Source organism: Chelonia mydas, chromosome 1 (genome assembly GCF_015237465.2).
Source record: "Chelonia mydas isolate rCheMyd1 chromosome 1, rCheMyd1.pri.v2, whole genome shotgun sequence".
Lineage (NCBI taxonomy): Eukaryota > Metazoa > Chordata > Testudines > Cheloniidae > Chelonia > Chelonia mydas.
In genome coordinates, this window is record NC_057849.1 from 265,160,997 (window position 1) to 265,181,524 (window position 20,528).

The 20,528-nt window shown below is 40.9% G+C and overlaps 1 protein-coding gene across 4 annotated transcripts in view; it reads right to left on the reverse strand.

Moving 5' to 3' along the window:
- The window catches only part of CFAP54 (cilia and flagella associated protein 54), a 211,857-nt gene that overhangs the window by 126,534 nt on the left and 64,795 nt on the right, over positions 1-20,528 (reverse strand). For all 4 annotated transcript variants that reach the window (XM_043545723.1, XM_043545720.1, XM_037884774.2 and 1 more), the window contains exons 21-27: positions 16,884-17,054; positions 13,766-13,858; positions 12,634-12,819; positions 11,340-11,482; positions 7,300-7,447; positions 5,940-6,095; positions 3,975-4,097 (exon numbers count right to left, since the gene is read on the reverse strand). In XM_043545723.1, coding sequence (XP_043401658.1) covers positions 3,975-4,097; positions 5,940-6,095; positions 7,300-7,447; positions 11,340-11,482; positions 12,634-12,819; positions 13,766-13,858; positions 16,884-17,054 — 1,020 coding nt within the window. The remainder of the gene's footprint in view (positions 1-3,974; positions 4,098-5,939; positions 6,096-7,299; positions 7,448-11,339; positions 11,483-12,633; positions 12,820-13,765; positions 13,859-16,883; positions 17,055-20,528) is intronic.

Here is a 20,528-nt window from a genome sequence, read left to right on the forward strand (position 1 = left end):
TGCAGAGAGTCTCTTCTTCACAAGTACCTAACAACTTCGGTATGCCCTGAATTGGTCTAACTTTTCAGCAACCTCCTCTGGCTAGGTGCTTTCCCGCCTACTTTAAAAATACTCTATTGTGCTCTTGACCAGGCCCATAATTCAAAATACTAGGTGCATCACCCATCCACCCCAAATGTTCCACAGCCTTACAGGCACTTTGAATCAAATGTTGACAAATCATTGTATGCCTATGTTCCACTTCAAGATTTAATTAGGCACCTCTGTCCCTACTAAGGCACATAAAATGCATTAAAAATTCCAGCCTTAGTTCCAGTTTCTATTTACTAAACCAACACTTTCAAACTAGGGTAACGAGTTTAGGAGCCTAACTTTAATGTAGGAATCTAAATAAAGTAAGTGGCCTAATATTCAAATGTGCTGAGAAGCTGCAGCTCCACTGAAGTAAACAAAGAACGTCAGGGGCATATTTCAGAGTAACAGCCATGTTAGTCTGTATTCGCAAAAAGAAAAGGAGTACTTGTGGCACCTTAGAGACTAACCAATTTATTTGAGCATAAGCTTTCGTGAGCTACAGCTCACTTCATCGGATGCATACTGTGGAAAGTGTAGATCTTTTTATACACACAAAGCATGAAAAAATACCTCCCCCCACCCCACTCTCCTGCTGGTAATAGCTTATCTAAAGTGATCACTCTCCTTACAATGTGTATGATGATCAAGGTGGGCCATTTCCAGCACAAATCCAGGGTTTAACAAGAACGTCTGAGGAAGGGAGGGGGTAGGAAAAAACAAGGGGAAATAGGTTACCTTGCATAATGACTTAGCCACTCCCAGTCTCTTCAAGCCTAAGTTAATTGTATCCAATTTGCAAATGAATTCCAATTCAACAGTTTCTCGCTGGAGTCTGGATTTGAAGTTTTTTTTGTTGTAATATCGCAACTTTCATGTCTGTAATCGCGTGACCAGAGAGATTGAAGTGTTCTCCGACTGGTTTATGAATGTTATAATTCTTGACATCTGATTTGTGTCCATTTATTCTTTTACGCAGAGACTGTCCAGTTTGACCAATGTACATGGCAGAGGGGCATTGCTGGCACATGATGGCATATCACTTTGGTGGATGTGCAGGTGAACGAGCCTCTGATAGTGTGGCTGATGTTATTAGGCCCTGTGATGGTGTCCCCTGAATAGATATGTGGGCACAGTTGGCAACGGGCTTTGTTGCAAGGATAGGTTCCTGGGTTAGAGGTTACACACCCCTGGAACTCCGACCTGGGATATTCTATCTACTACCCAAGATCCATAAACCTGGAAATCCTGGGCGCCCCATCATCTCAGGCATTGGCACCCTGACAGCAGGATTGTCTGGCTATGTAGACTCCCTCCTCAGGCCCTACGCTACCAGCACTCCCAGCTACCTTCGAGACACCACTGACTTCCTGAGGAAACTACAATCCATCAGTGATCTTCCCGATAACACCATCCTGGCCAGTATGGATGTAGAAGCCCTCTACACCAACATTCCACACAAAGATGGACTACAAGCCATCAAGAACACTATCCCCGATAATGTCACGGCTAACCTGGTGGCTGAACTTTGTGACTTTGTCCTTACCCATAACTATTTTACATTTGGGGACAATGTATACCTTCAGATCAGCGGCACTGCTGTGGGTACCCGCATGGCCCCACAGTATGCCAACATTTTTATGGCTGACTTAGAACAACGCTTCCTCAGCTCTGGTCCCCTAACGCCCCTACTCTACTTGCGCTATATTGATGACATCTTCATCATCTGGACCCATGGAAAAGAAGCCCTTGAGGAACTCCACCATGATTTCAACAATTTCCATCCCACCATCAACCTCAGCCTGGTCCAGTCCACACAAGAGATCCACTTCCTGGACACTACAGTGCTAATAAACAATGATCACATAAACACCACCCCATACCGGAAACCTACTGACCGCTGTTCCTACCTACATGCCTCCAGCTTTCACCCTGACCACACCACACGATCCATTGTCTACAGCCAAGCTCTGCGATACAACCGCATTTGCTCCAACCCCTCAGACAGAGACAAACACCTACAAGATCTCTATCAAGCATTCTTACAACTACAATACCCACCTGCAGAAGTGAAGAAACAGATTGATAGAGCCAGAAGAGTTCCCAGAAGTCACCTACTACAGGACAGGCCTAACAAAGAAAATAACAGAACACCACTAGCCGTCATCTTCAGCCCCCAACTAAAACCCCTCCAACGCATTATTAAGGATCTACAACCTATCCTGAAGGATGACCCAACACTCTCACAAATCTTGGGAGACAGGCCAGTCCTTGCCTACAGAAAGCCCCCCAACCTGAAGCAAATACTCACCAGCAACCACATACCACACAACAGAATCACTAACCCAGGAACCTATCCTTGCAACAAAGCCCGTTGCCAACTGTGCCCACATATCTATTCAGGGGACACCATCACAGGGCCTAATAACATCAGCCACACTATCAGAGGCTCGTTCACCTGCACATCCACCAATGTGATATATGCCATCATGTGCCAGCAATGCCCCTCTGCCATGTATATTGGTCAAACTGGACAGTCTCTACATAAAAGAATAAATGGACACAAATCAGATGTCAAGAATTATAACATTCATAAACCAGTCGGAGAACACTTCAATCTCTCTGGTCACGCAATCACAGACATGAGGGTCGCTATCTTAAAGCAAAAAAACTTCAAATCCAGACTCCAGCGAGAAACTGCTGAATTGGAATTCATTTGCAAATTGGATACTATTAATTTGGGCTTGAATAGAGACTGGGAGTGGCTAAGTCATTATGCAAGGTAGCCTGTCTCCCCTTGTTTTTTTCCTGCAAAACCCCCCCCAAGACGTTCTGGTTAAACTTGGATTATTGCTGTGCACATTGTAAGATGAGCTGTTGCCAGCAGGAGAATGAGTTTGTGTGTGTGGTTTTTGGAAAAGGGGGGGTGTGTGTGGGGGGGTGAGAAAACCTGGATTAGTGCTGGAGGTGACCCACCTTGATTATCATGCGCATTATAAAGAGGGGTTTCAAAGGGGGATGGGCTGTTGCCAGCAGGAGAGTGAGTTTGTATGTGTGTGGGGGGGGGGGGGGGGGGAAGGGTGAGAACCTGGATTTGTGCTGGAAATGGCTCTACTTGAGGATCACTTTAGATAAGCTGTTGCCAGCGGGGGAGTGAGGTGGGAGGAAGTTTTGTTTCATGGTCTCTGTGTGTATATAATGTCTTCTGCAGTTTCCACGATATGCTATGCATCCGATGAAGTGAGCTGTAGCTCACGAAAGCTCATGCTCAAATAAACTGGTTAGTCTCTAAGGTGCCACAAGTACTCCTTTTCTTTTTACGAATACAGACTAACACGGCTGTTACTCTGAAACTTGTATGTAAAACTGTTTACCTTCCATCATAGTGGGACCAGAAGGTAGACTAGTGGTAATTTCCACACTAAGATTTGTTACTAGTAAGGCACTAAGAGTCATCTGTTAGACTAGATAGGGATATTTCACACTATAAAAATAAGCACTCCATTTTATGACCTATTATACCACAACTAAGATTTTTCATTTCTAACGTACAGTCCAATAAAGAATAAAATGTAAAGTTTGAAATCTAGGTATCACAAAGTACAAATGAAAATGAGGTCACTGATTTCATCCAGTAAGTAACAAATAAATCTATGCCCTGAACAAACTACTTTATAAAGTTTCTGATTTTTAAAATTTCAACAATAACAGTATTACTAAAATGTGCTGATTCAAAATATGCCTGTAAATAGATTTTATACCACTATTTCTCACTTTAGGCTTTTATTCAAGAGTGCCAAACTTTTCTTAAGGTCAGATCAGTAAGATGAAGGTTTGTCTAATTTTTTCATGTTATCTACTGAGCCTTAAGTCTATAGTCCTAAACACACTAAAGAAAATACCTGTGCTGCATAAAAGGAGGAGCAAGCTATCATATGCTGAATACTTTCATAACAACCAGTCTGTTTCCTCTGTAAGGTAGAACTTGGGACTTCTTGCAGGACTGTTAGACATTTGATGAGGATCTGAAAATACAAGGATTACAATATGAAGCACTAAATCTGAAGAGATTTTCCAGGGTCAGTGCCCAGCAATGTATCATCTTGTTCTACTTGACTGTAAAACTTAAAAATAGTTTACTGAATACACAGGGTAAGATCCTAGCCCCACTGAAATCAGTGGTAAATGTTACCAAACTTTCACTCACTCTGCCTAAGGTAATAGATATAAAAGTGATAGGCATTTTTGCTGTTTTAATTAGTCAGAAATAAAATAATTTATGATTATAGTATGAGATAACATACTCAGATAGCTCTGTTGCAAATTGTTTTGAGCTGGTCAAAAATTTAAATGAAAAGCAAATTCACAATTTTTTGTTTTGCAGTCAGTTCTAAACATAAGAGATGGATTTCTCCCCGCACCACCTTGTTTAACAGATATGAAAAGTGCATATTACCAAATTACTGTCCATTAGAATAAGGATCTGAACACGGAAGCTATGTTTCAATAGACTGGTTGTGCATTTTGTATGATATCACAGCCAGTAACTACGCAACTGAGAGATTATCATTAGACAGATACAGTATGTGAACAGAATCCCTCTGCCTTTTACCAGTTGCTCTCATCCCATCTCTAGTTTTAACACAGTAATTATTGCTAGCTGTTTTAAGTTATTTAGCTCAGTCTAACTATAAACTGGAATCTATTTTTGTTTTTATTTCTTGATCATGAGTTAGTCTTTGGATGCTGCCAACAATATGTTTAACTGAATCCTTGATGAAACTAAATAGTATTTATGCCAAACACAGAAATGGAGGGAAGGGGCTCAAGTAGTCCTTCAGTTTTCATTTGGAAGATGCTTACTTTTGGAAAGGAGCTTTGTTTTTAAAAGAAAACATCTCTCCATTGAAAACAGAAAGTGAATTATCAAGACACCTGTTAGGGGGCTTATTCCTTCACCCACTTTGTTCATGCGAGAAGGACCAGGGAAGTGAGAGCAACAATACCCGAAGTCCAAAGGTGCAAACAATTCGATGTTTATTGGGGTGAACTTCCAGCAAGCATGATTCCAGTTTCCTTCCTTAGTGTCCCCCTTCCCAGCTCTGACACCACAGAGCCTTACACCTGTGCCCCTCTTCCCATTCCTGCCCTTAGCCAAACATGATTCCAATTTCCCCATTCCCTGTTCCCATTTCCCCCCCCCACACACCCACCCACTTCCTGATTGCAGACTATATAGTAAAACTTGAGTTCTGCTTAGCTATCCCTTAACCAATCATTTTCCTGAAATTTAACTAACCAATCCTAACATATTGTAACATGATTATGTAACCAATTATATCCCACCACCTTAATTAGTTTACACCCAGCAAAATTAATTATACAGCAGACAGGAACAATCACAAAACCAGACAGAGATTATACATTCAAACAATAGGTGCTATTGGGCTGTGGTGGATTTAAAACATGGCAGAATCTGGGCCATAACCTCTAACTATATTCCATTTACAAACAGTAGTGTACTGTTTGTAAATGGAATATAGTTAGAGGTTATGGCCCAGATTCTGCCATGGTTTAAATCCACCACAGTACCCCATGAATTCAAGGGAATTACTCTGAATTTACACTAGCATATCTGAGAAAAGAATCTAGATTCATGGATTTTAAGCTATACCATACTGGACATGCATAGAATAAATACCTTGTTTGTTGTGAAGTTATCAAAAGCATTAAAAATTTTGCTCTCAATAAGCTCCTAAGAACACAGAGCCTACAAGTTTGGTTTACCTTCTGTCTACTTCATTATATATTACATTTTAAATTCAGAAGATTTGTATGCAAGCTGCCTCTCTTTTAAATGATCTTACCTGAACTACTGGCACTGAAGCAATCTTGTGATAGATAATCGGAGCAAGGAGACCATAACATTGAACAACAGATTGCAGGGCATAATTTGCATCATTTAACCAATTACTGAGTTCAATCGCCACTACCATTCTCTCACATTCAGCTAGTCTAGCAACCTGTAAATGAACAAACATTTTTATTCAGATGTAAATTCTGTTTAAATTACTTATCTCAGAGGGTAGAAGAAGAAAGATATTTTGTATCTTAAGCAGTAGTATAATTGCTAGGATGTAGGATGTGTGAATTTGGAATAAGCTTTGCAGTGATCCCTGCTAGAAATATATAAGAGAAAGCAGTATTGTCAATGACTCCAAAGGAAGACTGTGATTGTGAACTAATTGTAACGTTTGACTATAAGCTTTCAAAGCCTTTGACTCAATCTCAGTTCCTTTTTTACTGAGCAAGGAAAGAGGCTGTGGCACAAAAAAATTTTTTTAGCAAAGTAGAAATTTCACATGCTAACCTCTCTCATTTAATTGATGGGAAGGTATCAACTCCCTTCTTAACCTGACATTTTAGGTCCCAATTCTGCAGCTCTTGCTCATGTGTGCAGGCCCAGTGAAGTCATTGATATGCCTCACATGAGTAGGGGCTACAGCATTGGGTCCTTAGACAAAAGAAGTGCAATGGGACCTGGAATAGAAATGGAGTGAAAGTTGAGTTGATATAACTTTGCATTGTTATCTTCAAAAAATACGATATCACTCTTTTTGGGAGTAAGAGAGGCAAGAAAGAACTCAGGCTAGTATGTCAAAGATATCCTATTACAAGTTTAACAGTAAAAAAGAATACAGCTCAAGTCACAAAAACATTTATAAAGAAAAAATTCTAGCAACATTGAAGTAGCACAACATTAACAATGATTTTTTCCTCTTTTTTTAGGACTTGATCCAGACCCCACTGCAGCCAATGGAAGTCCTTCCATTGGTTTCAGTGTGCTTTTCCCCTTAATGAGGGAATAATTGATCTGGAAACAGTCCTTTTACCAAAGATACAAAAATGTCAGCACGTGTTAACAGACCTTAAAAACACACAAAGAAAAGGAGTACTTGTGGCACCTTAGAGACTAACAAATTTATTTAGTCTCTCAGGTGCCACAAGTACTCCTTTTCTTTTTGCAAATACTGACTAACACGGCTGCTACTCTGAAACCTTAAAAACACAGAAGATTGTATCTTGATGAATACCATGCTAATGAAGAATGCGAGACACTGCAGTTACAGTTAATACATTGTAAAATATACCAGTGAATTTTGAGATGCAACTGGTCAAATCAAAAAGATAAACTCAACCCCAGCATTAGTTTTAAGCCAAACATACTTGTCCATTGTACAGTATCTCTTTCGAACAAATGGAATCACAGAAGAGTGCTCCTTCCTTAACATTAATCTCATTAATAATAAAAATGCTCCTAAGAAAGAGGTGCAAGAGGATTGGAGAAGTCTGAGATACAGCATCAAAACATAATCTACAAAATACAAAAAAGGAAAAATAATCTTAAAAGTACATAATTACAATATAGACATTCCACATATAAACTGCATAATTTGTGAAAATACAAATTCCAATTATAACATAAATCAAAAGGATTAATACAGCTGCTGCTGCTGCTGCTGCAAATGAGATTAATTTCACTTAACTCTGCCCAGTGATGTCAGCATTGGACTAGGGGAGAAAAGTCTCCTGCTTTGGCCTACGCAGGGCAGCTAGTACCCCAGGGTGGCTTTTTTCATTGTTCTTCCTTTTAACATAGTCATGCTACTGTATCATCATCTTTTGACAACTTGGAAGTTACTTCAAGGATATAACAGGCTATTTACTTTTTAATCGGTTTCTTCCTCTATGGCTGTCTTTTATTATTATTATTGTGTGTTGTGGTAGCACCTAAAACAGGGGTGGGCAAACTTTTTGGTCCGAGGGCTACGTTTGGGTATGGAAATTGTATGGCAGGCCATGAATGCTCACAAAACTGGGGTTGGGTGTAGGAAGGGGTGAGGGCTCGGGGGTGGAGCCAGAAAAGAGGAGTTCAGGGTGCGGGAGGAGGCTCCAGGCTGGGGAAGGGGGTTGGAGTGAGGGCTCGGGCTGAGGAAGGGCTGGGGATTTGGGGTGTAAGAGGGTGCTCCAGGCTGGACCGCGGGAGTGGGGCAAGCCAGCTGGATTAAATCGGCTGGCGGGCTGGATGTCGCCCGTGGGCCTTAGTCTGCCCACCCCTGGCCTAAAAGCTCTGTTCAGGGATCAGGGCCCCCACTGTGCCAGCCATTGTACATACATGCACACTGAAAGCACTGTTCCTACACCAAAGAGTTATTTAAGTATTCATAATATTTTCCTTTTTCTGGTTGATGTTTTGGGGCAAAATTCTCAGTGCAGTATTTTTGTGCTTTTTCCAGAGGATTTCTTCTTTTTTAAATCCTTAGCCTGATAGCTTCTAACCTGCATTTTTATGCTATAAAGAGTAAATTATTTGCTTCCCTTCACTGATTATGTCTCCTATAACAGTGGTTGTCAACCGGGGTACCCCTAAGGGGATGCACAAGTCTTCCAGGGGGTACATAAACTCATCTAGATATTTGCCAAGTTTTACAACTGGCTACCTAAAAAGCCCTAGCAAAATCAACACAAACTAAAATTTCACACAGACAATGACTTGTTTATGCTGCTCTATATCATATACAGTACAATATTTATAGTCCAATCGATTTATTTTATAATTATATGGTAAAGATGAGAACGTAAGCACTTTTTCAGTAACAGTGTGCTGTAACAGTTCTGTATTTTTATGTCTGATTTTGCAAGCAAGCAGTTTTTAAGTAAGGTGAAACTTGGGGGTATGCAAGACAAATCAGACTCCTGAAAGGGGTACAGTAGTCTGGAAAGGTTTAGAACTATTGTCCTATAAGAAAGCTGAAAATAAAGGAACGAAGGGTCTGTAGACTTGTTCACATAGCTGACTTTACCAGACATCAACAGAGATTAATGGTGCAAGGCTTCAGTGTTTTTCTCTCCTTTAAACCCCTTCTGCAGTCTCCACTAGCCATTACTGCTTTTAATGTCAAATTAGCCAATCAGAGATCTACGGCTAAGCAAATTGAAACAGGCTGACTAAGATTTAAGGGACTGACCCTATACTCACTTAAGTCAATGAGTGAATTTCCATTAATTTAAATGGGAGTTGGATCTGGAACTGAGGGAGAAGCAAATCTCTAGAAAGCATTTGAGCAGGAATTCAAAACCTACACTTTACAACTGATTCATATAACTCAAAGTTGGATATAGTTTCATCAAAGTTAAATTTGGAACAAAAAAACATTACGTGTTTAGGAAAAAATAAGAAAGATTTGGAAAAAAAGATAATGCAAAACCAGTGCAAAATGGGAGTACTATGGGCCTGTTCAGGTCCCAAAATCTCTAACAAGGATTTAAATTAAATAATGCTTTGTACTTCACAAAAATAAGCTTACAAAAGACTTTATAATGTGTATTTATATGAGACTATTAGATACTCTGGAATCTTTGGAAAGGAAGGAGTCTTGCCAAGTCTGACCCCCAATTATTTTTTCAAATATTTTGTATACTTTCCTAGTTTCCCTAATTTATAGCATTGTCTCCTTTATAGGAATCAACTACAATGACTCTGGTCTTGCTGTGGAAGTGGGAATGTATTATGATTACAATATGAAGAAGTAAGAGCAATATATGTTTTTAGAAAAAGAGTTATTTTTCTTAATATCCTCTGTGCTCTGAATTCTTTACATTAGGCTTTTAATGTCCTGGGTTGTTTCTGGCAAAACTGAAGCTTATGAATATTTTATTTATATTTTATTTCAATAGTGATGTCAAAGTTTTCTAATTTACACAATAATCCCTAAAAGAAGATGAGGATGTATACTAGATGTTTTGGATAAATGTTTGTTAATCTATCAGCAGTCGACATACATTTGATTGTATATTGATTTCTTTTTTTGTATATTACTTTATACATCAAAACGCAATGTGTCTTTTCCTCTTATCTTTTCATTACAGGTTTGCTTGCTTTTGTGACTGTACCTATGGCGTTTTAATGGACAGTTGAGTTAAAACTTTTGTAATTATGAAAACCTTATAATACTTATTTCCATGTTTTCCTTTATCACAGTTATATAGTTGGAATTTTATTTATTTATAGGTAGCATAATTTTTAAAGGATTACTCCTAAAATATTTTAGTATATTAAAAATATACTGGCAGATTTTTTAATTAATCAAAAACAATTTGCAAATATCCACAGATTTTGAGTGTCCCACTTGACACCAGAGACCTGGCTTTCAGCATTTCTTGAGCCCCTGTAGCTCCCATTCATTTCAATTGGAATTGTAGGTGCTCATTCCTAAGGCTACGATTTTGTCATAGAGGTCACAGAAGTCACAGACTCCGAATTTCCAAAGACCTCCATGACTTCAGCCCCGGCAGCTGGGAGCTGCAGGGTCCTGCTGCCTCCTGCAGCAGCAGGGAGCTGTGAGGTAATCCTGCCATATGAGGCAGTAGACCCCCAAACTCCAAGCCTCTGTGGACAGTGGGGGTACCCCACAGCTCCCCAGCCACTGTAGGCAGGGGGATCCCCGCAGCTCCCCACCATGGCGGCAGCAGGGGGATCCCCAAAGCTCCCTGTCACGATGGCGGGGTAGAGGGACCCCCGCAGCTCCCTGCTGCGCAGTGAGGGAGGGGGACCTCCGTAGCCCCTGGCCACCCTGAGGAGCAGGGGCCCCCCCACAGCTCTCCACAATGGCGGCAGCAGGGGGATCCCAGCAGCTCCCCACTGCCAAGGAGAGGGCAGGTGGACCTTGCAGCTTTGAGCCCCCAAAGATGGTGGAGGCCCCGGACCTCCTAGCCACCCCTGCAGCTGCCCAGCTCCTTCCCATTTTATCATGGATATTTTTAGTAAAAAAAGTCAGGGGGCTTCCATGAATTTTTCTTTATTGCCCGTGACCTGTCTGTGACTTTTACTAAAAATATCCATGACAAAATTTTAGCCTTACTCATACCATCTGGAAGTCTAGATCCAGGCGCCTTGTGCTTGGCATCAGAAAATGAGGCTAACAAAATTAATGAACAATTCCTAAAAATTTCACCTGTCTAGACTGAGAAAACACTGTTATAAAGGAAAAACATGCAAATACTAGAGATACCATTTATAATGAAAACTCTGTGCTAATTTCATGACACTATATATTTTTGTATGACAAAGTTAACAATTGTGATTTATTTTTAGAGCATTTTTCATGCTAGGAATATCAGCACAATTTCACAGCTTGTTACTCTGCAAAATAAAATGGTACACATTTACAATTGACTGCTATTTAAAAATCATTTTTGGCAATTACCTGTTCTGAGATATAGTCAAATTGTTGCTAGCAGAAATAACTGCTAGATCAGCAGATGGTGTTGAAGGAGCCAAGACAAAATAGTCCCACATTGGTGAAAATGCTTTTTTGGCTAATGTATAGTTATCTGTCTGATAGGCAATCTACAAGAAAAGCATAGTTTTGAAATGACATGATTTTTATACTAAAAGTTGTTAGCAAGTATTATCATTATGAATGTGTTAATTCAAATAAAGCTGTTGACTTTCCTTGTTGTTTACATAGCCATACCAAGTCAATTCTCACTACAGTAATAAGCAAGGTTTTAACTCTTGTAATTCTATCCCCTTTCTACATTTCATGGAAGTTTATAACATTTGTGAGAATACTATCAGAACCATATCTGAGTAAAATAAATATAACCTCCATTTGATTCTGCTAGAATTTGTAGGACTTGAGTTTCAGCACTAGCATCAGAAAGGGTGGAACAAGGCCTTGGTCATTCAGCTGCACAGAGTCCTGTGTGGAAATCATGTAGGTGTTACCACAGTTTGCATAGCTGTACTAACTCCTTCTGGGTTTCCTCTACAACTGCTACTACTGCAGCAGCCACGGATGAGGGGATGCAAATGGAGCCACAAAAATGAGCAGCCATTCATGTGTACAGCTCTTGCCTCTGCAGATCTAGGAGAACCTTTCTCACAGCTTTCCAAAATCAACAGGGCTGGAAGGTTTCACTCTCTGTCCAATGTGCAGCTCCCTCAAATTCCTCCTTGTTGAGACGACAGTTTACAAGAAGTATAACGAAGTTGCCTCACAGAGTTTTCCTGAAACCTGTTGCTGGTTTCTCCTTTGGAGGGGTTGGATTTAGCTCCTGGAAAGTTTAATCAAATCTTTAATCCCCATTCCTCAGAGTCCCATTTGAATGATCTCCTGCTGTTGGCCTGAACCCCAAAAAGCAAAAGGAAAGAGGAGGATGCTAAGGGAAAAAAAACCCCAAGAGACTAAAAAGGGATTAAACAGGAAGCGACCAACGTAGAAAAAAGAAAGAAAAGGACAAGAGATGTAGTCCAAAAACATCTTCCCCCTTAAGATGGTCCCATATCGTTTTTGAAGTCAGAATTAGTAAGAGTGCTAAAGTCTATTGTTTGTTGTTTTAAAGTTATGATTTGTCCTAATTATGTTTGTTGGCAAGTCCTGAAATTTTATCTTGGAACCTGACTAAAATAAGGTTTGGAACCACCTTTCTCAGGGACAGAAACAAATCTTGAACCAAATTAAAAACATGTATCTATTCATTAAAAATCCAATCTACCTGAGTCAGGTATGCTCGAGCGGTAGTAGCAGAAAGTGGTGGATAAGCAAGGATTGGTTTAGTTGTTTCCCCAATGGCATCACCAATAAGCTTTCCATCCGAGGAGTATGCTGCAACTGCAAATATGTACTTTTCATTGGGATCTAAGCCTTTTATTTCCAGAAGGCTTTTTCCATCAGCTGGTATCTGTTAACAAAAATATTTCTAATTATGTGCACTGCATATAACAAAAAAGTAAATAAAATACAGTAAACCTTTATTGTAAGACCTTCTGGGTTTTTTTAATCACTTTTCATATAATCAAAGTTACAACCCATCAAATTCACTGATCCAAAGAATGTACCTAGCCTATAAAATATGTGAAGTTTCCATGGCAGGTGTCATGGAATGTTATGATCAGATTATGTTAGTATACTTGGAGAAATTTGTAAGGCAAATAGTCTACAAGCTTCCTTTCTTGAAAGCAGAAAGAAAAAAAGTATTAGGCCCTTCTGAAGTGTGACTGAGGACACATAGAAGAGCTAAGTATATAGCCTAAAAGGGTTCAAGTTTTCTTTCCCAAAGAGTATAGAGGCCTTCATGTTTGAATGTGACAGCTACTGAGGAGTGATGCCTTCAAATCTCCAAGAGTGGGGTGAAAATAAATCTAAGGTAATGTCCTTTAAAAAAGGAAATATAGCTCCATCTCTGTTTTTACTTAATAAAAATATCAAAAGAACTACCTTTATTTATTTCTCAAATCTGTTTTAAATTTCTCCTTGTCTATTTCTATATTCTTGTAAGCAGCTAGTGATAGAAACTGTAAATAAATTTTATACTTTCATCTGTTTTATTCTTTATTTTGTAGAGACTTCCTTGAAGAAAACAGCTATAGTAAAAAGGGACTCTAATGTAACCATCTCGGACACATTCTACGTATTATTCCAAAAGAGTTGAAGGTAGAGTGTCTTAAGATCTGCAGAACTTAAAACACTTCAAATAAAGATCAAAAATATACCAAAGATTTGGCCAACTAGCTGATTAGATACAGATGAGGAATGGGGGAGGTGATAGATACACACTCCAGTGAAAGCTGTATAGTGAATCATTCAGTGAGGGAGAATGACTTGCACAGGTTTTATCTTGGTCTTACCTCTTCTCCTGCATTTGGAAGATGATGATTATTTAACCTTACTTTTAAATTGCTTCCTGCTGCTACGCAGCCCAAAATACTGTACCAGGAAACCTTTTGAGAAAAAGACATCTACCATTATCTCTAATTTATTAAAATTTACTGTGAGAAGCAATATTGTCTAATGAAGAATTTATGACATTTTCTGAATACAAATAAGGGCTTTAAAGTGAATGTCATTATTATGAAACTTGTTAGATTAATGGCATTAGAAAATGATTCCACAGTTTAGTAAGAAAGCAGGTACAAAAACACACAGTGACTAAGGCTATGCCAACTCTACAAGTAAGGGGTGTGATTCCTCTGCTCACACACACATACTCACACTAGCTCAATGAGAATCAGACCCCCTAGCTCAAAGTATAGACATAGCCAAATACGTACACTGCTGCTCTACTGTCTTTCCAATGAGGCTCATACATGACCCAAGGGGACCACCTCTACAGGTAAGAGAGTTGTTAGGTTTTCATGCCCACTCATTCGGTCCTTTTACTCTCAAATTGAACTGCCAATTAGGTGCCATTTGTGATGGTGGTTTTAATGATGTGGACACCTGGGCCCTGACCCAGCAAAGTACTTAGACAAATGAGCACGTGAGACTGGACCTTATCCAGAGCCCACTGAAGTCTATATAAAAACTCACATTGACTTTAACAACATTGAAATGGGCCCATTAACTTCAATACAACTATTTACATGCATAAAATTAAGCTTGTGGTTAAGTGATCTACTGGATAAAGACATTGTCCACTAGGAAATGGATCACCTCAGTTTACATACAGTAGGCCTATGAATAGACCACAAATAAGACTGAATTCAAATCCATAATCTAAAAATGAAATACTCCATCCCAGAGTCCCTTAAAGCATGTAATTATGTTGGCATCACTCAGACTTATTTTGTTTCTCTACATTTCGAGACACTGTGTTATTTTGTAAAAACAAATAATAGAACTTAGGGAAGAACATAACTCCATATATCAGTACTAAATAATCAAAATCACAAATAACTTAGGGCAAGATTCTGATTCCCTTACTCCTGTTGAATACTTCATGCATGGTCACACTGAAATCAACAATTCCACTTGTAAAGCAAGAGGCTACTTGACATGAGTATCGGACTCTGTCTCTTACTATTACAGCTTTATTCAGTTGGTGACAGTTTTCTTTAAAGTTTCACATGAGAATGTACCCTTTTTGTTTTAGGTTATGTTGCACCTTTCTTTACAAAATCCAACAAATTGAGTGGTTACATTTTCACTGTAAATATGCACAATGTTGAACATACCAAACTAAAATTCTCAACAGATATCATTTTACCTGTTCGTATCATTTGCATTTTTGGCTTAACATTTAACTAATTGTCATTAAACAGTCGGTTCATTTTCAAGCAAACAAATATATAGTGAAATATGGCAGGGTTTTTTTCATAAAATGAAACTATTTTTTAATTAATAAGGGAATAGATTTGGAGTTGTTTTGACTTTCAATGCAAGAAATGTATGTACTTTTATTTAAATGTAATTTAGGAGAGGATGCAATTTTAATTAAGAAGGATTTTTTTTAAATCTCTTTCTGATTTCAATTTAACACAAACATGTACCTTCAGGGGGGAAAAAGGGCTCCTGGAAAAAGTCTGTTCTTGAACAAAGGATAAAAAAATAAACATATTGCACCATCTAGTGGTGAATACCCTATAAGATCTGTTAAAAACTTACTATGCCATATATTAAAGTGGAATAAATACCCATACCTATTACAAAATGTTAAATATTGGATGCTTTAACTAGTTTTAATACTTTTAAAAATTATTACTTAGGGCATAAATGGAAAGATATTGTCCCACAGTGAATTCAAAGTTGCAATTCAGTCAATTGGTCATAATAAATATACAAAGTCTGAAAACACTATTTCCAGAATTTTGTTTATAACTCGGAACAGCAATTGAGTCCTCACCATTTCTATACACAGCATGACATGTTTGAAAAGATTTACTATTAAAATTCATCTCTTGAGAAAACTGCAGATAGTGGTTATTTTGAACATCAAATTGAAGTGTGCATAGTGTCTGTTTAGCAGAAGGATTAGTTTTTGACAGGTTGCATAAACAGATGATATATGGCAGTAACAGAAGAGAACAGACCACAGGAAAAGAAATGTTTCAGAGTAACAGCCGTGTCAGTCTGTATTCGCAAAAAGAAAAGGAGTACTTGTGGCACCTAGGAGACTAACCAATTTATTTGAGCATAAGCTTTCGTGAGCTACAGCTGCGATTACAGACATGAAAGTTGCGATATTACAACAAAAAAACTTCAAATCCAGACTCCAGCGAGAGACTGCTGAATTGGAATTCATTTGCAAATTGGATACAATTAACTTAGGCTTGAATAGAGACTGGGAGTGGCTAAGTCATTATGCAAGGTAACCTATTTCCCCTTGTTTTTTTCTACCCCCCCCCCCCCCCCCCCCAGACGTTCTTGTTAAACCCTGGATTTGTGCTGGAAATGGCCCACCTTGATTATCATACACATTGTAAGGAGAGTGGTCACTTAGATAAGCTATTACCAACAGGAGAGTGGGTTTGTGTGTGTGTGGGGGGGGGGGGGGGAGAAAACCTAGATTTGTGCTGGAAATGGCCCAACTAGATTATCATACACATTGTAAGGAGAGTGATCACTTTAGATAAGCTATTACCAGCAGGAAAGTGGGGTGGGGGGAGGTATTTTTTCATGCTTTGTGTGTATAAAAAGATCTTCTACACTTTCCACAGTATGCATCCGATGAAGTGAGCTGTAGCTCACAAAAGCTTATGCTCAAATAAATTGGTTAGTCTCTAAGGTGCCACAAGTACTCCTTTTCTTTTTAGGAAAAGAAATGTTGCTGGTAAATGTCAAGTTCACAACAGTGAGTCACCAGTGACTCACAGAGATGAGAATTTAGAATTTATTCAGTTAAAACAAGATAATCTACCTAAGAACGACAAAGAGCACTGTGATAAATATGGTATTGCTGAAGCAACTTTCTTCACTGCCACTTACAGTTTCACATCTTTTTTATGGAGTCATTATGAAAAGCATTACCTGAACATCTGAGGTGAATGGGGCTGGTTTAAATGTCATGGAGCAATGTGATCTGGAAAGCAACAGAGGAGGAGGGGGGATTCTATTTTTCTTGCTAGTCATAGCTTGTTTCAGATTTGAGCACAATGCATTTTGTTCAGCTTCAACCTTCTGAATTAAAACTAATGCATCCTAGGATGAAAAATAAGAATAGAAGAGAAAATGAAGGTGAAAAACCAAACAGAAGAGAAAAATCAAAACACATTTTATATTTGCAAAATATCTCCAAAATGAATATTACAGTATGATAAAATTCTCCACAATGCTGAGGCCCACGCAGAGTGCCCCATCAATCAGTTATGGCCTGGGTTTAGGATTAGTGGGCTTTAAGTGGTGAATGGGGCATTGTGTACATCCTCTGTGCTAAATTGAATTTCACAATATACAAAAACAGGAATGCAGGGCTCTTTGATGGGTCACCCCAAACTGAGGTGTTATAACGGTAGAGAAAGATGTGAGTAATTATTATTGGTGCTGATTAAAGATTAATGCTGGTAGGCAACTCTTGTTAGCTCCAATCAAGACATAAAAGGGATCAAAGGGATCTGAGAGAAGTGGAGAGCTAACTCGGAGAAACTTCTGGGAGGAAATTTTAGGAACAGCCATGCTTGGGAAGGAAGCTTAGGTTGCCCCCCGTCCCCCACTTTATCTCACTGAGTGAGATACAGATAGGACTGGCAGTGAAATAGCTCAGAAAAAATATGAGAGAGTGGAAGAGGACATGCATGAGAATGCAGGATTGGGCCCCTCCTCCTCTTCCATGGGCCCTCCGCTTCCCATTGGCCAGGCAGTGGGATGGGAGGGTGGTTGAGAGCTGACTGCCCTGCTTTCCCTCTTTCCCCATTAATTTAAACCTCTTCTTGGATTTGGGGGGGCTTTTGTCCACTTTAGCTGCTTCACCCTTCCTCCCTCTAGATGTAATACAGGAGCTGTGTTTTAAGGATGTTGCAGGTCTAACCTAGCACCTGTTTGGGGATTAGGAAGGATTTTTTTCCCATTGGGCCAAAGTGGCAGATGTGCAGTGGGATTTTTCACCTTCCCTGCAGCAACATGGAGGCACAGTTAGGGTAAAAGGAGTAGGTCTTGGAAATTTAATAGTAGGATTTTTTTTGGAAAAAATGGTTACTCACCTTCTCGTAACTGTTGTTCTTCAAGATGTGTTCCTCGTATCTATTCCAGTTAGATGCGTGCGCGCCGCGTGCACAGTCGTCAGAAATGTCTTCCCCTAGCAGCACCCGTCGGGTTGGCTGTGGAGCCCGCTGGAGTGGCGCCTCTATGGCACTCAATATATGATCCTGCGGACCCTGCGCCTCCTCAGTTCCTTCTTGCTGGCTACTCCGACAGAGGGGAAGGTGAGTGGGTCTGGAATGGATATGAGCAACACATCTAGAAGAACAACAACAGTTACGAGAAGGTAAGTAACCATTTTTTCTTCTTCGACTGCTTGCTCCTATCGATTCCAGTTAGGTGACTACGAAGTCCTACCTTGGAAGTGGAGTCGGAGTTATGGAATGACAAACTGGAGCACTGCTTGGCTGAAGGCTGCATCATCTCTAGCATGCTGGGTTATAGCGTAATGAGTGGCAAATGTGTGCATTGAGGGCCACGTCGCTGCCCTGCAGATTTCTTGAATTGACACCTGGGCCAGGAACGCTGCCCATGAGGCCCGCACCCTCGTGGAATGGGCTGTGAGAGCCAGGGTTGGAACATTGGCTAATTCGTAGCAGGTGCGGATGCAGGAGGTAATCCACGATGAGATACTCTGTGACAAGACCAGGAGACCTTTCATATGGTCTATTACCACCATGAATAGCTAGCTCGACTTTCAGAACAGCTTAGTGTGCTCAATGTAAAAAGCAAGCGCCCGTCGAACGTCCAGAGACTTGAGCCGTTGCTCTTGGCTAGTCGCATGAGGTTTAGGTTAAAACACAGGCAGAAAAATGTCATGGCTGGAGTGAAACTGAGACACAACCTTTGGAAGGAAAGCCAGGTGAGGCCTGAGCTGCACCTTGTCCTTGAAGAAGACCATGTATGGACGGTCAGAAGTGAGGGCCTTGAGCTCCGAGAACCTCCTCGTCAAAGTAATGGCAACCAGAAAAGCAACCTTCCATGATAGATACAGGAGTAAGCAAGTTGCCAATGGTTCAAATGGAGCTCCCAACAGTTTGGAAAGAATCAGGTTGAGGTCCCATGCAGAGATGGGCTACCTAACCTGTGGGTACGGGCACTCCAAGCCCTTGAGGAAGTGGCTTACCATGGGGTTGGGGAAGATGGAGCGCCTGGCCACTCCCGGGTGGAATGCAGAGATAGCTGCCAGGTGCACCTTGATGGAAGAAGCAGCCAGATCTTGCTGCTTGAGCTGCAGCAGGTACTCCAGGATGACAGGAATGGGGGCCTGCAATGGTGCAGTATGGCTCTGGGAGCACCAGATCGCAATCTGCTTCCATTTTACCAGATAGGTGGCCCTAGTGGAGGGCTTCCTGCTACCAAGCAGAACTTCCCTGACCAATTCCGAGCACATGAGCTCCATGGGGTTTAGCCATGAAGCTTCCAGGCCATGAGGTGGAGAGACTGGAGGTCTGGGTGACGAAGGCGACCACGGTCCTGGGTAATCAGATCCGGGAGCAGTGGTAGCATGATCGGGGTGTCTACCGAGAGGTCCAGGAGCATGGCATACCAGTGTTGATGTGGCCACACCAGAGCCACCAGGATGCCTGCCGCCTTGTCCCTCCAGACTTTGAGCAGGACCTTGTGTACGAGAGGAAATGGTGGGAACACATACATGAGATGATATCACCATGAGAGGAGGAAGGCATCCAGGAGGGAGCCCTGGCTGTGGTTCCAGAAGGAGCAGAACCTTGGGCACTTCCTGTTGCTTCGCGCGGCAAAGAGATCAATATGGGGAGTTCTCCACCTCTAGAAGATGGTGAGGACGACATCCAGCTAGATGGACCACTCGTGGTTGCGGAACGATCTCCTGAGGTAGTACGCCAGCTCGTTCTGTGATCCTGGGAGATACTTTGCCTCCAAATGGATAGAGTGAGCTATGCAGAACTCCCACAGCTGGAGGGCTTCCCAACAGAGGGGAGAGGAACAGGCGCCACCCTGCTTGTTTATGTAAAACATTGCAGTTGTTTTGTCCTTCATGACTCCCACACATTGACCCCTCAAGTGGGCGTGGAAGGTCTTGCACACTAATCAAATTGCTCTCAGCTCCTTGATGTTGATGTGGAGCGAGAGCTCATCTTAAGACCAGAGGTCCTATGTCTGAAGGTCTCCCAGGTGCACGCCCCACCCCAGCACCGATACGTCCATTACCAGGGACAGGGAGGTCTGAGGTCTGTGGAAGAGGACTCCCTTGCACACGTCTTGTTGGTTGAGCCACCAGCCCAGGGACAAGAGGACGTGACCCAGAAGAGTGACCACAGAGTCCAGACTGTCATGTCCTGGGCAGTATGCTGACATGAGCCAAATCTGGAGAGGTCTGAGATGCATCCTGGCATGCTGAACCACGAATGGTCACATGGCATCTTGTACAAGTAGTCTCAGGCAGGCCCTTGCTGAAGTGATAGGGTACTGTCTGAGGTCTTGTATGGCATCTGAGAT